A 14,156-nucleotide genomic window follows, 5' to 3' on the forward strand; every position below is an offset into this window, starting at 1 on the left:
TTTTGATACTGTATTCAATTTTTATCAATAAAAATAATCAAACTCAAGATGCATTAAACAGCAAAATATATTAATGTTAATCCATGCTAAAATTACTTTAATATTATTTAACCTTTTTCTTTAATTGATCGTTTACAAATCCTGCACGCAAGAATTTTCATTTTGGGTAGGGAGGGACACACGTAAGAATTGTTAAATGTTACCTGTTGGTTACTGGGGTCATAAAATCATAATTAAATTAATGTCATTTGGTCATATGCTCAGGGATCAGAGAATCTTAAACTTTCTATGCTCTTTTTTCAACTTTCTTTTCCCATTGATATAGAAAGTCATGGTGACTCTGAGAGTATAAAAATAAAATGACTAAATAATTTAAAAATTGAAAGAATAAAATATTTTAAATATTATTTAAATAAATTATTAAAAATATAAAATATAAAAGATTGTACCGGTATCCTCTTAAATAAAATGGGTACTATAGAATTTCTCTTCTAATATACCGCGTGTGACGAGTTTTCACTCTGTTTCTTTTAGTAACATTTTGCCATCAACTTCCGCAGGGAACGGTAGTTGGGTTCATGTTCGCAATTAATAATGCCATCCCCACCGACCTTTTCGCACTCTGTCAATCTCATCTCACACCAAGTTTTTTCACACCATTACTCCCTTTGCTACCACTGGATATTGAAATTAATAAATAAATAAAAAAACTTTGAATCAGCTTCTAAAATCCACAACTTATTGTCAACTTATGTTAGAAAGTAACCAACCTTTTTATGTGTCTTGAGACATGAGTCCACCGGATAATCTCAACATCAATATTTGTTAGTGATAAAATAATATTTGTTTAATAAAAATTATGTCTTACAAACTATGAACAAGAGAGTTTATGAGAAAAAAATTATAAATTTAATAAATCTTAATTAATAATAAAAAGAAGGATTATTAAGAGAGTGTTATTAATAAAAGTATGGTATACTTATTTTAAAAATGTTTATATTTTAAGTATAATTTAATTTTTATAAAATATACAAATATTTTATAAAAGTTTTACTATTAAAAAATTAAGGTTCAAAATCTTCATAAGCATCAATTCTTAAAGGCATCGAAAATGTTTAGAGTTCCACATTTATTGAAATATGAAACTCAATACGATGTTCAAGATTTGAAGTTCTCCAAACTTGTGGATTAGTTAAGGTTGAGATTATCTCTACACAAGTTTGATGTTATATTTGGCATTTGGAGCATTGTGAAGTTGAGACTTGAGAGTGTATAGAAGGCATTGGTGTGCAAGTGTAATGTGTCCGTCGTATTTGCCTCTGCGGTGGGAGAGCACGGGGGAGCAATGGTGGTACGCCACTCCGATCGACTGCGCCGCCGCGAACGGCCACTACGATCTGGTGGTGGAGCTTCTCCACCTCGACGCCAACCTCCTCACAAAGCTCACCTCCCTCCGCAGAATCCGCCGCCTCGAGACCGTCTGGGACGACCAGGCACGTGTGGCGAAGCACCGCTCGCACGTGGCGAGAAGCCTCATGCTCGAGTGCGAGGCCGAGAACGGACGCAACTCCCTCATCCGCGCCGGCTACGGCGGCTGGCTCCTCTACACCGCGGCGTCGGCCGGCGACGCCGATTTCGTGCGGGAGCTGCTGGGGAAGCGCCCGGCGCTGGTGTTCGGGGAAGGCGAGTACGGCGTGACGGATATTCTTTACGGTGCGGCGAGGAGCAATGTGTGCGAGGTGTTTGAGATTCTGCTGCGTTGCGCTCTCTCGCCGAGGGAGGGAGCGGCGGTGGATGGGGTTTTCCAGAGGGATATGGTGAACAGAGCGGTTCATGCTGCTGCCAGAGGAGGGAACTGGGAGATGCTCAAGAAGATTCTGGAAGAACAACATTCTCCTCTTTTGGAGTTTAGAGATGCCAATGGATGCACCGTGTTGCATAGTGCTGCTGGTAGAGGGCAGGTTCAGGTGAGCTACCTACTACTTAGTTACTGTAATTTTATTATCGCAGTAAAAAAAAATAACATGTATAAGATGAGTAGTGGATTAATCCTCTGCATTTTACCCTTTTGCTTTATGCTTTGCTGATTGTCATTTTCTTTGGAACCTGACTACATCACAACATCGATTATGGTGTTAATTGTTAGTAAATGGTTAATCTTATATGAAGTAGAGATACTCTTTATGAAAAAAAAAAAAAAAAAAGAACCAGGCTACATGCCAAAAGTGAAAAATAGTTGCACACGATTTATCCAATTATAAACTATTAATTTTATACTATCGTCTAATTACAAATCACTATTTACAGTAAATTTGTTTACTTCACTGTCAAATTTTTTATTAGTTGACGGCATAAAACAGATTCAGGTGAGGCAATTAGTTACTTTATTTTTATACTAAATATAATTATGTTAATTTTTTTATTGGTTGACACCATAAATTTTTTTTACATTGAGAATGTATAACTTTTAAACTCTACTTTTTATAGTGATATACTTATATACTTCACAGATACATTTGTGTGAAATATTTAAACCATTTGAAGAAAATTATCAAAATTTAATACAATTACATGTAACACATAAAAGCAAATATAACATAAAAATGTAGAAGCATGGTCCCGTAATAATTTTTTGTTAACACCAGAAAGTTTAGATGAGTTAGGTTCTGAGACTCATCAGAGTCGAGCAAGTCTTAAAGCTCTATGAGCGTTTATGAATGTAATAAGTTAAAAAAATAAAAATTGTCCTCTTTATAAAATGTCAATAAAAAAATATGATTGGTATTATTTTATTTGAAAATAATAGAAAGTGATTGATGATGATGACAATGATTTATAATTTATTTTGTTTTGGTATGTTTTTAATTTAGATTTTCAAAACTATGATTATATCTTTATTATGTTTTATAGGTTTTATCGTATCCTATATAATTTTTTGAATACTTGTATTGTTAATATCAGATACCCATCATGTATTATATGGGTATCATAGTTAAGTTCTGCAGATGTTAAGTATGTCCAAACTCCAAACTGGCGTACTTCCTGCGTTTTAACTCTCCCTTATTTTGATCATTTTAATGATGCAGGTGGTGAGAAATCTACTTGCATCATTTGATGTTGTAAATTTAACAGATGCTCAAGGGAACACCGCATTGCATGTAGCTTCTTACGGGGGTCACTTGCCTGTGGTTGAGATCCTAATTCTTGCATCACCCTCACTGGCATTGTTAACCAATCACTATGGAGATACTTTTCTTCATATGGCAGTGGCTGGTTTCAGATGTCCTGGTTTCCGCAGACTGGACAAGCATATTGAGCTCATGAAGCTATTGGTAAGTGGAAAGATTGTGAACTTACAGGACATTATCAATGTAAAGAACAACGATGGAAGAACGGCTCTACATGTATCCGTGATGGATAATATCCAGTGTGAGCTAGTGGAATTGTTGATGTCTGTGCCATCAATTGATTTGAACATTTGTGATGTTGATGGGATGACCCCTTTGGATCTTCTAAAACAAAAACCACGATCAGCATCTTCTGATATTTTAATCAAGAGGATAATTTCCTCTGGAGGGGTCTCTAGTTGTAAGGATGCTGTAGCAGGAAATGCCTTTTGTAATAATCACAAAGGTTATGTCATTGGAGGCAGTCCTGGGACTTCATTCAGAATACCAGATGCAGAGATATTCTTGTACACTGCCATTGAGAATTCATCAGATGCCAATTATGAATATGATCAAGCAAGTGTGGAATCACATTCTTGCTCCAACGAACTAAGCAATTCTGACTCACCCAATTCCCCACGTATCAAGAAGTCTAGTTCTGTCAATTATGCTTCAAGGCCATCAAAATTTCGCCTCAAGTGGGCCAGAAGAAGAGATACAAGATCAACTGCTTCAGAATTGGAAGATGATCATTCTCTTGATCCTTTTAGTTCAAGTAGAAACTTGGAAGAGTTTCCAATCCCATTAAGGCAAAGATACTCACAACCATGTTCCCTTCCAAACAACAAGAGAACATCTCTTCCAAGTCCATCCTCCAAAGTTAAATTCACTTCAGGCGTGACGCAAGGTGTGATTCAGCTAAAGCCACATCCTAGTCCTTTCCAAGAACTATCTGTGGCTTCTCTTTCTTCCATCAAGAAAGAAAAGGGTGCTGATATAATGGGACCCTCTTCCTCTAACCGATCAATAGATGATGGCACACTTCTATTGAACTACAAACAGTGTTCCTTCAATAAGAAATTGATGAATGGATATTTTTCTTTTGGAGCACAAGGCCTGGCTGTTGAAGATTCCAATAGCTGCGCAAAGTCAAATAGGAGTTACAAGCGTTTAAGTTCCTTAGTTGCATAAGGGTTGTGACATGTGAGTTGTGACCAATTTGCTGAGAACATGAAAAATAACAGATTATTATTTAGCTAGTAATGACAAGTTTGTAAAAGTTACTGGAAAATATGCCGAGAGTGACAGAGTTAAGGTAATGATATCTGCAGTGTTCAGCGTATAGTAGAAAAACAACAGCCAAATCCAAATTCAGTGCCAGTTGGTGCTTGTTTTGCTTTTCTTGTTTGACATATTATTTACACTGGATCTTCTTACTACGATTTTTTTTGCAATCTATGTTGTATTGTACTCTTTTCAAGCTGTAACATGCTCAGATTACACGATTGACAATGAAATGATAATTTCGTCGCATAATCTGCCAGTGCTAATACTTATTTTAATCCCCGCCATATTCACTGTCGTAACTTAGATCGCGACGGAACGGTAAAAAATAAATTTAAAAAAGAGGGAGTCGTCATGTTATTATTTTACGAAAAAATATTAAAAAAATCATAAAGTAGAAAATAATCTACGAAAATGAGATTTTTGAGTTCGGGAGTCGATTACGTGTGAGGAAGGTATTAGCACCTTACAACGTTCGTCCTAAGACGATTACCTTTAATTAATTAAACTAATTATTTATAATTTATAAAATATTTATCTTACTAAAATGATCAAATATATTTTATTTAACTAAATTATTTTTAAAAAGGGTTGAAATTATTATTTACATAAAAAAGGGGATAATGTTATTTTTATTTTTTTGGCTCGACAAGATTTATTTCTTGCTCCTACGTATCTCCATGTGTAATGAAGAATCAGAGTCACGTAGTTCTTTGGTAGAAAATATTTGCGCGTTGATATTTTTAATTAAATTTTATTTTTGTTAAATATAGAATTCTTGAACTGTCTCAGCTCATTCACCCTAAAAATATTAAATTGACTAAGGTATACACCAAAGTCAATTCAATAAAATTTTAATTATAATTATTACTATAGATATTATTATCTTAAAAGATGTTTGGTTGGACATTTTGTTTTTGGAGAAAAAATTTAAAGATATCAAGTTGTCACAACTTGTATTTTAAATTCAAAGGTTAAAAAGATGTCACATCTAATTAACCATTTCTCCAATAAAATTTTGGTACAATATTTCAAATATTTATATTGAATATTCTAACACTATATTTTGATACTTAACCGAATTTTGAATTTAAATAAGGACTTTAAGATGACAAATCGTCACGACTTATACCTTTAAGCTCTAGAATCAAGAGAATATTACATTCAAATAATCCTTTTTTATTATGATAGATATTATTAATATTATTATTACTGTAGGATCTGTGAACTGTCACAATTCATATGTCCTGCAGGATGGAACCAACTAAGGTGTACTCCTTAGCTAATTCTTTTTATAAAATGGTTTAATATGTTTTAAAGTTCTAGAGAGAAGTTTTAGAACTATCAAATTATCACAATTTGTACTTCCAAGTTTCTAGGATTAAATAAATGTTTCATCTAATTAATTCACTCCCTTTAAAACAAAATGTTAGAAAAGTCCTCTCCTTTTTATTGTGAATAAAAATATTGTTTCCATGACTTAATCTAGATTAACGATTATGAAATATTTCATTTTTTTAGGAGAAAGCTTAGAACTACAAAGTTGTCACAACTTGTGTCTTGAGACTTTGAAATTAATAAGACGTCATGTCCAATTAATTTCTTAATAAAATAAATTTAAGCGATGATTAAGCGTATTGTAAGAAATAATTTAAAAAGTGATCAAATAAACATCTCATAAAAAAAATATGGATTACCTAAAACTTAATCTACAGTGTTACTTATCTTTCTTTCTTTATTTCTTTTTAATATTGCCTCATTAATTTAGTGTATATTTTTATTCCTTATTTATGATATTAAGTACGTATAGGCTTTAGACATAATTCTTACAACATAAACTAATCTAAGCTTACACAACATTAAAGGTAATATATCTGACGAGTAGCTTAAAAGTAAAACATGTTTAAAACAATGAATAATTAAATAAATGGATGAACATAGATGGGAGTTACGTGCACCAGTGACAGTGGGAAAATCTTCCAGGTATGATTTCTTTGCTTTTCATTTTATATATATATATATATATATATATATATATATATATATATATATATATATATATATATCTTTAGAAAGTGACTTTTAAAACAAAACGTGCGTGATTATTTGCTTTCATTGTATATATTTACTTTCAAAAAAGTGGCCCAACGTGAATGTATGAATGACGTGAAGTGACCAATGGTTTGACGTGGTGACTTCTTGTGGGGATTCCGTATGCAAGCTAATAATAACCAAGCTAAGAAAATAAATGAAGGGACACAGTGAATAGGTTGAAAAAAAAAAAAAAACAATTTACCTTACCGCTTCTTCTTTCTTTCACGGATCCTTTCTTCCTCCTTATGCTTCCAAACCTCTCCTCCTTCTGCTACCGTTTCCTTCTTCTCTTCTCCGCCTTTTTTCAAAAGGAAAGGACCCCTTTTCCACTGAACCGTAACCCCTATATATCGTTCCCTCTCCTCATCCATGAATTCCTTCTTTTCTCTTCTGCTTACGCCGAGGATTTCTTTTTCAATCAAAAAGGAAAGAAATGTAGGGACAGCAAAAACAGAGGAGAACAGGCCTACACTATCTTGTATGAGAATAGGAAGGACGTAGTAGTGCAAGAGAAAGTTTATGTTATTTTAAATTCAAAATGGTGCCTCCCCATTCTTTTACTCGGTTTTGTTTTCTGATTTTTTATTTCTTTCTATTTTTTTATTTTATTTTGTATTATATTTTGGAGGGAAAAAACTATAATTAATCACTTTATACATATATTATTCATTTATTTTTTGAATAATTGATTTGGAAATTTTTTGTAAAAGAAATTATTAGAAAAATTTGATGGAATAAAATTGGTGTTTACATTCACCTGTACATGTTTTGACATTCAAAAGTACCAAAGAATGAGCATGGAAAGATATGAATTCAGAGCTAACCAATCAAAAAGTACTAAATAGTGAGTGGCTTCTATATATTTTTTAATAGTGAGTCTTAACACTTAATGATATTAGCTCTTTTCTTTTTTCCTCGCCGGATTTGATTTTATGAAGTGAATAAGAGTAAAGTAACATGATCAGAAAATTAATTACTAATGTTTCAATATTGCATGATTTGTTATACATACACGTATAATATATATCTTTTAATTTTTATTATTGACTACTTAGATTACTTATTTTATTTTCTAAATTGAGTTGCAGCTCAAATCTTTTTCACCGTATGTATATTTTCGGTTAAAAATGCTGGAGCTACTCAAAATGTTTGAATTTTTTCGATGTGAGGATAAAGTACTATAATAATATTTAATTAAAAAATTAACTTTAATTATATCAACTAATTTTATCATAATTATGGGTGGTTTTTTTTATCTGTAACTAAGTGCAATTTTTTTTAACCAGCAATGTACCTTTCCATGTTAAAAGAGTCAAATCCTAGATAAGATATTTCACTTCTATGTATTAATCATTTATTGCGCAAGAATATGGTGTTTATGTATTTGACAATATATTTTAGAAGAATCTATAAGTTAATTTAACTAAAATAAATTATCTTGTTTAATACACCACTTTATTTTAGTAGTTTTTAGCTTATATTTCATTAATTTTTGCAACTAGAATAAGTTAACTTATAATTTATTAGTTTATTTTTATTTTTATTTTTATCTTTATTAATTTATTTATAATATATTTTTGCTTCAAATAATTAAATACATATTTTTATGTCAATTTATATTTATTAGTTAGCTTGTGAATTAATTTTACCAAAAATTTTAAATTCAATAAACTAATTTAAAATCTTTAAGTTTTTTGGCTCAGTTTATAATTTATAGACTTCGGTATAATTTACTTTATATAGCTTATATGATAATTTTACCAAAAATGTTCCCTTATGTCAATTCAATCCAAACCAAACTACAAACAAATCATCCAAATGGTATTTGATTTAATCATCTTAAATAAGGTCTTTGTTTTGCATTTTGTGTATGAAAAAAATTTTGTTCAGCGATAGAAAAATTAGTCACTAAAGGTGCTAGCTAGATTTGTTTAGTTTTCAAACAAAAATTAGTCATTAATGAGACTTATAAATACTTCGTACTAGTAATATAATTAAAAATATATTCAAATCAAATTTAAATAACTTCTAAGATAGAAAAATTAAGGCAATATATATAGCATTGATTCAAATATTGTTTTTTCATTATAATTTTTATTTATAAAAAAAACTATTTTATCAATATTTTCAATTCAATTAATTTATAAGTTTTTAGTTTTTTTAACTAATTTTATATATATATATATATATGAGGAGAGATCCTTTTACTCCCAGAATAAGTCTATCTAGACTTACCTTATTCAATAACTCATGTTCTACATTAAATTTCAACGATTTAACCGTTAAATTTAAAAATTTTAATTCATAAATCAAATAAGCAAATTTTTAAAAAATTTGAAAATTATTTAATATTTCGTTTCATTAATTCAAATTAATGGATAATCATAAACTATTTGCTAATTTTAGCAAACAAGTCCACTTAGGTGATTCAAACCAAACTTTGAAACTTAAATTCACCATGCACCCCACGTTTGATACCGATAAATATAGGCGGTGGGTGATGTGAGAGCGATAATGCATCGAGAGAGTATTTAGTACCTTAGAATCCGGACATATTCTTAGTAAAAACAAATAGCTATTCTAATTATAAATACTCCTTGAAACCTTGCATTGTGTGTGTCCTTGGAGTTTCCATAGAAGGGTCTTAGCAATTCTGAATCTGTAGCGTAAGTCCCCTCCACCCCCTCCCCAGTCACACATACTCGTTGCCCTTGTCACATAATTTCATTGGCAAACTTACCATCAAATTATTATTGGCGAAGACATTAGTTAGAAACCGTGTGAACTGAGGGGTCGTCAAGGGTTGAAATATGGGACACTCTGAGGAAAACAGTCATGATACTGCCAAGCAGAAGGCAATCGATGATTGGCTTCCAATCACTGCTTCCCGAAATGCCAAATGGTGGTATTCGGCTTTCCACAATCTCACAGCCATGGTTGGTGCAGGTGTCCTTAGCCTTCCCTTTGCATTGTCAAACATGGGCTGGTACATGCATCCTCTAATATATTACTAAACCTTTTATAATTCATTGTCTATTCTTATTCTCGATTAATATTTACGTGATGTGAATTGCAATCATGTTATTGTATCACACGTAAAGATTGATTATGACTACATAATTCATTTATCAACGTAAACTATTATATAATCTCAAGTTTGACTAATTTTATCGTGACATATGAATTCAAAAAAAAAATTGTAGTTATATTATGTAAAGATTAATTAGAATTTTTAAACGAGTCATCTCGATATGAATTGACCTATTGAATCAATTGTCATAAATGAGTTAGTTTGGTTTAGTTTAGTCTTTTTATAATTCTTTTTTGTTAGACCCGATTTATCAAATCGAATCATATTAATTTTTTTAAAATTATTTTACATAGAAATAAAAAATATTAGCTCCATTATCTTTCTGGCCTAATTTTAGTAGTCTAATTTGAACTTATTTGTCTAGATTGAGACAAATTGACCAAGTCCTTTTCAAACTTTAAAATAACAAATTCAAATTGAAATATAGTCTAATTTTGACAACTCTAATTTTAATTAGCCTTTACCTAAAATGTAATGAAAAAATTACATATATATGACACTTGAAAATTCATTACAATCATATGATTTTGAACCTGTAATAACAAATTATTATATACTCTTAGTCTCAATCAATCAATTTTTATGTGACATGTAAATTGAAAGAAAGAAAAAAAATATAATTATATGTCGTGTGAAGATCGATTAGGAACGCATAGCTCAAAACTATGTAATAACTTCTGGCAATAACATTTCATCTGTTTACAATTCATCATATTTGTGATCATAACCATTTCTCAATTCCATTGGACAATAATATTACAGGGGTCCCGGTGCTACTGTGCTTATCTTGTCTTGGGTCATCACCCTCTACACTTTGTGGCAAATGGTTGAGATGCACGAAATGGTGCCAGGGAAGAGATTCGATAGGTACCATGAGTTGGGTCAGGAAGCCTTTGGAGAGAAACTAGGCCTATGGATTGTGGTTCCCCAACAGGTTGTGGTTGAAGTTGGCACGTGCATTGTCTATATGGTCACTGGGGGCAAGTCATTGAAGAAAGTTCATGATACCATTTGCACTGATTGCAAAGAAATTAGGACCTCATATTGGATCATTATCTTTGCTTCTGTGAACTTTGTTCTTGCACAATGCCCCAACTTTAACTCCATCTCTATTATCTCTCTCAGTGCTGCTGTCATGTCTTTGACGTAATTAAACTTCTCCTCTTCCTCTGTTTACTTTTAGGATTAAACATGTTTTTCTTATTTAAACTTTTATCCATTTTCACTTTTAAGTTCTGAAACAACTTTTTACTAGTTTTAGATTCTAAATTTTTCTCAAATTTCACTTTTAATTCTTTAACTTTTTTTCCCCACTTTAACAGTTTTGGTTCCTAGCATCAAAATCATTTGTTCACAGAAGAAAATTTTAAAGATAAAAAGTGAAAATTAACAAAATTTTATAGATTAAAAATATATTTAATCCTTATACACTAAAGATTTCGAACAATAAATTTTCTAATAAGAGAAATTATTAGATGGTTTAAATTTTAAAGGTTACATATGTGCATGATCTTTACTAATCTCTACATGAGTAGTAACTAAGTTTTTCAATTTAAATAAAGAGATAAATAAAGCTTGATTATATGCCATATGAAAATTATGGAAATTATTAAGTTAAGACTAAATTAGTCTTGGACTATATAAAAATTTCTCTAACACCAACACATTTTCATCAGTTAAATTTTGTTAAAGTACAAAATCACTGATAAAAGATATTAAATAAGAAGGAAGATCTATACAATTTGGTTATGTAATTTCTTACTAATAACTGATAATGTTCTCTCTTTAATGTGATCTTATATGATTAATGAATAATTGAATTGTTTAATTTAAACAGATACTCAACCATAGCTTGGTGTGCTTCAATAAAAAAGGGGATTGCACCAGATGTGAATTATGGCTCTAGAGCCACCAGCACTGCTGATGGTGTATTCAACTTCTTTTCTGCCTTGGGCGATGTGGCATTTGCCTACGCAGGTCACAATGTGGTTCTTGAAATTCAAGCAACCATGCCTTCAACTCCTGAGAATCCTTCCAAGAAACCCATGTGGAAAGGAGTTATTTTGGCATACATAGGAGTTGCATTCTGCTACTTCCCTGTTGCGTTCATTGGATACTACATGTTTGGAAACTCAGTTGATGATAACATCCTCATCACACTAGAACGCCCTGCATGGCTCATTGCAACTGCCAACATGTTTGTCTTTATCCACGTTGTTGGAGGCTACCAAGTGAGTTTCAATTTCAATTATTATTACTCTAAATTTGTTTTATGCATAAATAAATTTACTTTTTTATTTATAAATATTTATGAACAAGTTTATCAATTGTACTCTTAACCATTGTCCTAATTATGATAATTTTGTTACTGTTACGTAAACAACAGGTATTTGCTATGCCAGTGTTCGATATGATCGAAACCTACATGGTTAAGAACTTAAGTTTTACACCTTCTGTTGCACTCCGATTAATAACTCGCAGTGTATATGTTGGTATGTGATTAGATTACTCATTCACACTTTCTTTTGAGTGGCTAAAATTTTTGGCTTGGACAATTTGTTGATATTTTGTGTTGGTTTTTGCAGCATTGACAATGATAATTGGCATATGCATCCCCTTCTTTGGTTCTCTTCTTGGATTTCTTGGAGGCTTTGCGTTTGCACCAACATCATACTTTGTGAGCAAAACTCATACTTTTTTTTTAATTATTATTTTTATTTCTTAACTTTTAGAATATAGATTAAGTATTATATGTATTAAGACCCAATTAATATAGTACATGTTTATCGTGTCTTGTTTTATCCTACTTGCAGTTGCCCTGTATCATATGGCTTAAACTCAAAAAGCCCAAAAAGTTTGGCTTGTCATGGACAATCAACTGGGTATGTTAATTGTCATTTAAGAGTACATTTTAATAATAATTTATAAACACTTTAAAGAGAAAGAAAAAAATAAATTTAGATTATGTATAAATTAATTTTTTAAAAATTCTTATATGATAAGCTCTAAAATATGTTTTTATTCTTATTTTTTCTTTTACAAGGCTTCTCTTCATTTTAGCAAATCGCTCAATTTTAACTGATTTTATTCTCCGTCATTAAATTTCAGATCTGCATTGTTCTTGGGGTATTGTTGATGACACTATCTCCAATTGGTGCTTTGAGGAATATCATCGTGTCAGCCAAAAACTACGAGTTCTTCTCGTAAACCATTGATGCAATCAGTGATTCCCAACTGATTTTAAAGTTGATGGATGAAGCATACAACATAAACAACAAAAAAGCACCTACGTACGTGCACAATCCATGGAGGAAATATAGATCAGAATTTGTAGGATTTGTGGCAGTGATACTCGCACAGAGTAGCATCGTACATAATTTATATATATATTTATATATGAGGCGGTTTCAAATGACACCGGTGTAACTTTTACCAAGTGTTATACCGTTCAATAATTTTATATTAAATATGAATTTTGAAAATCTAACCGTTAGATTAAATGTTCATATCTCTTAGATTATATATATCAAATTTTATATTAATTTAAGATGATTTGATACTTCGTTATCATAAAACAAAATTGACGTAATATATATATTTCAAAATATTTTAAAATATAAACACTTTGATTATCTTCAAGTTATTGTTCAATTTTAACAAAATTTGACATACATGATTTAAGATATATGAACTTTCAATCTAACGGTTGGATTTTCAAAATTCACATTTAATATAAAGTTATTAAGCGGTATAACACTTAGTAAAAGTTACACCGGTGTCGTTTGAACCATCCTCTTTATATATATTATTACTTCTTTCAAAACAACTATACATTTCATCGCTGAAAATCATGCAAGAAATAAAATAGTAGCATTTTACATAGTTATATTTTATGAGTTAATCATCCATATACTGTCAGTGTAAAATTTATATTGGCAACCAATCATATCTTTTAAATTATTTTATTTTATTTTTATTTTATTAAATAAGTAACTAACATGACACTATTAAAAAATATGATTAATTGTCAATGTAAAAAATTTTTATACTAGCAATATATAGATGATTAAATTATATTTTATTACTTCTTTCAAAGCAAGTATCTAATTCATCGTGTAAAATCATACAAGTAAAAAAATAGTAAGTAGAAGACCGTTTACGTGACTATTGTGATTTAATAATAAATGCATTCAATCAATTAGCCTTTAGAACAAGTAAATAAGTGATAAAAAAAATAATATATGATTAATTTTTAGTTTTCGGATTTAATAAGACTAATAAAGAAATTGAAGTAAATAATAAGTAAAAGTCAAACAGATAAATATATATTATTCTAATTTAGAGGGGTGTATTGGTTTAGGATTTCGTAAGATTTTAAAAAACTTTTTTTGAGTAAAAAAGTCCATTGGTATTCAATCAGGATTTTATGTCACTTAAAAACAATCCAGTGGTATTCAATCTGGATTTTCAAGATTTTTTAAAGAGTGCATTAAAATCCACTGGTATTCATTTGAGATTTT

General features: G+C 30.6%; 2 protein-coding genes across 2 annotated transcripts; both read left to right on the forward strand.

Annotated features, from left to right (window-relative positions):
- The first annotated feature begins 1,078 nt into the window (after positions 1–1,078).
- On the forward strand, positions 1,079–4,607 carry LOC109797484 (uncharacterized). Its single transcript, XM_020357539.3, has 2 exons — positions 1,079–1,967; positions 3,087–4,607. The coding sequence occupies exons 1-2, from the start codon at positions 1,299–1,301 to the stop codon at positions 4,356–4,358; spliced, it is 1,941 nt and encodes a 646-aa protein (XP_020213128.2). The 5' UTR covers positions 1,079–1,298; the 3' UTR covers positions 4,359–4,607.
- Positions 4,608–9,149: 4,542 nt separating this feature from the next.
- LOC109800013 (lysine histidine transporter 2) lies at positions 9,150–13,142 on the forward strand. Its single transcript, XM_020360694.3, has 7 exons — positions 9,150–9,531; positions 10,399–10,782; positions 11,474–11,867; positions 12,023–12,128; positions 12,222–12,313; positions 12,450–12,518; positions 12,745–13,142. Exons 1-7 carry the CDS (start codon positions 9,356–9,358, stop codon positions 12,841–12,843), a joined length of 1,320 nt encoding a protein of 439 aa, XP_020216283.1. The 5' UTR covers positions 9,150–9,355; the 3' UTR covers positions 12,844–13,142.
- Positions 13,143–14,156: the final 1,014 nt, after the last annotated feature.

This window comes from Cajanus cajan, chromosome 3, assembly GCF_000230855.2.
Source record: "Cajanus cajan strain Asha chromosome 3, NIPB_CcT2T_4, whole genome shotgun sequence".
NCBI classification, from domain to species: Eukaryota; Viridiplantae; Streptophyta; class Magnoliopsida; order Fabales; family Fabaceae; genus Cajanus; species Cajanus cajan.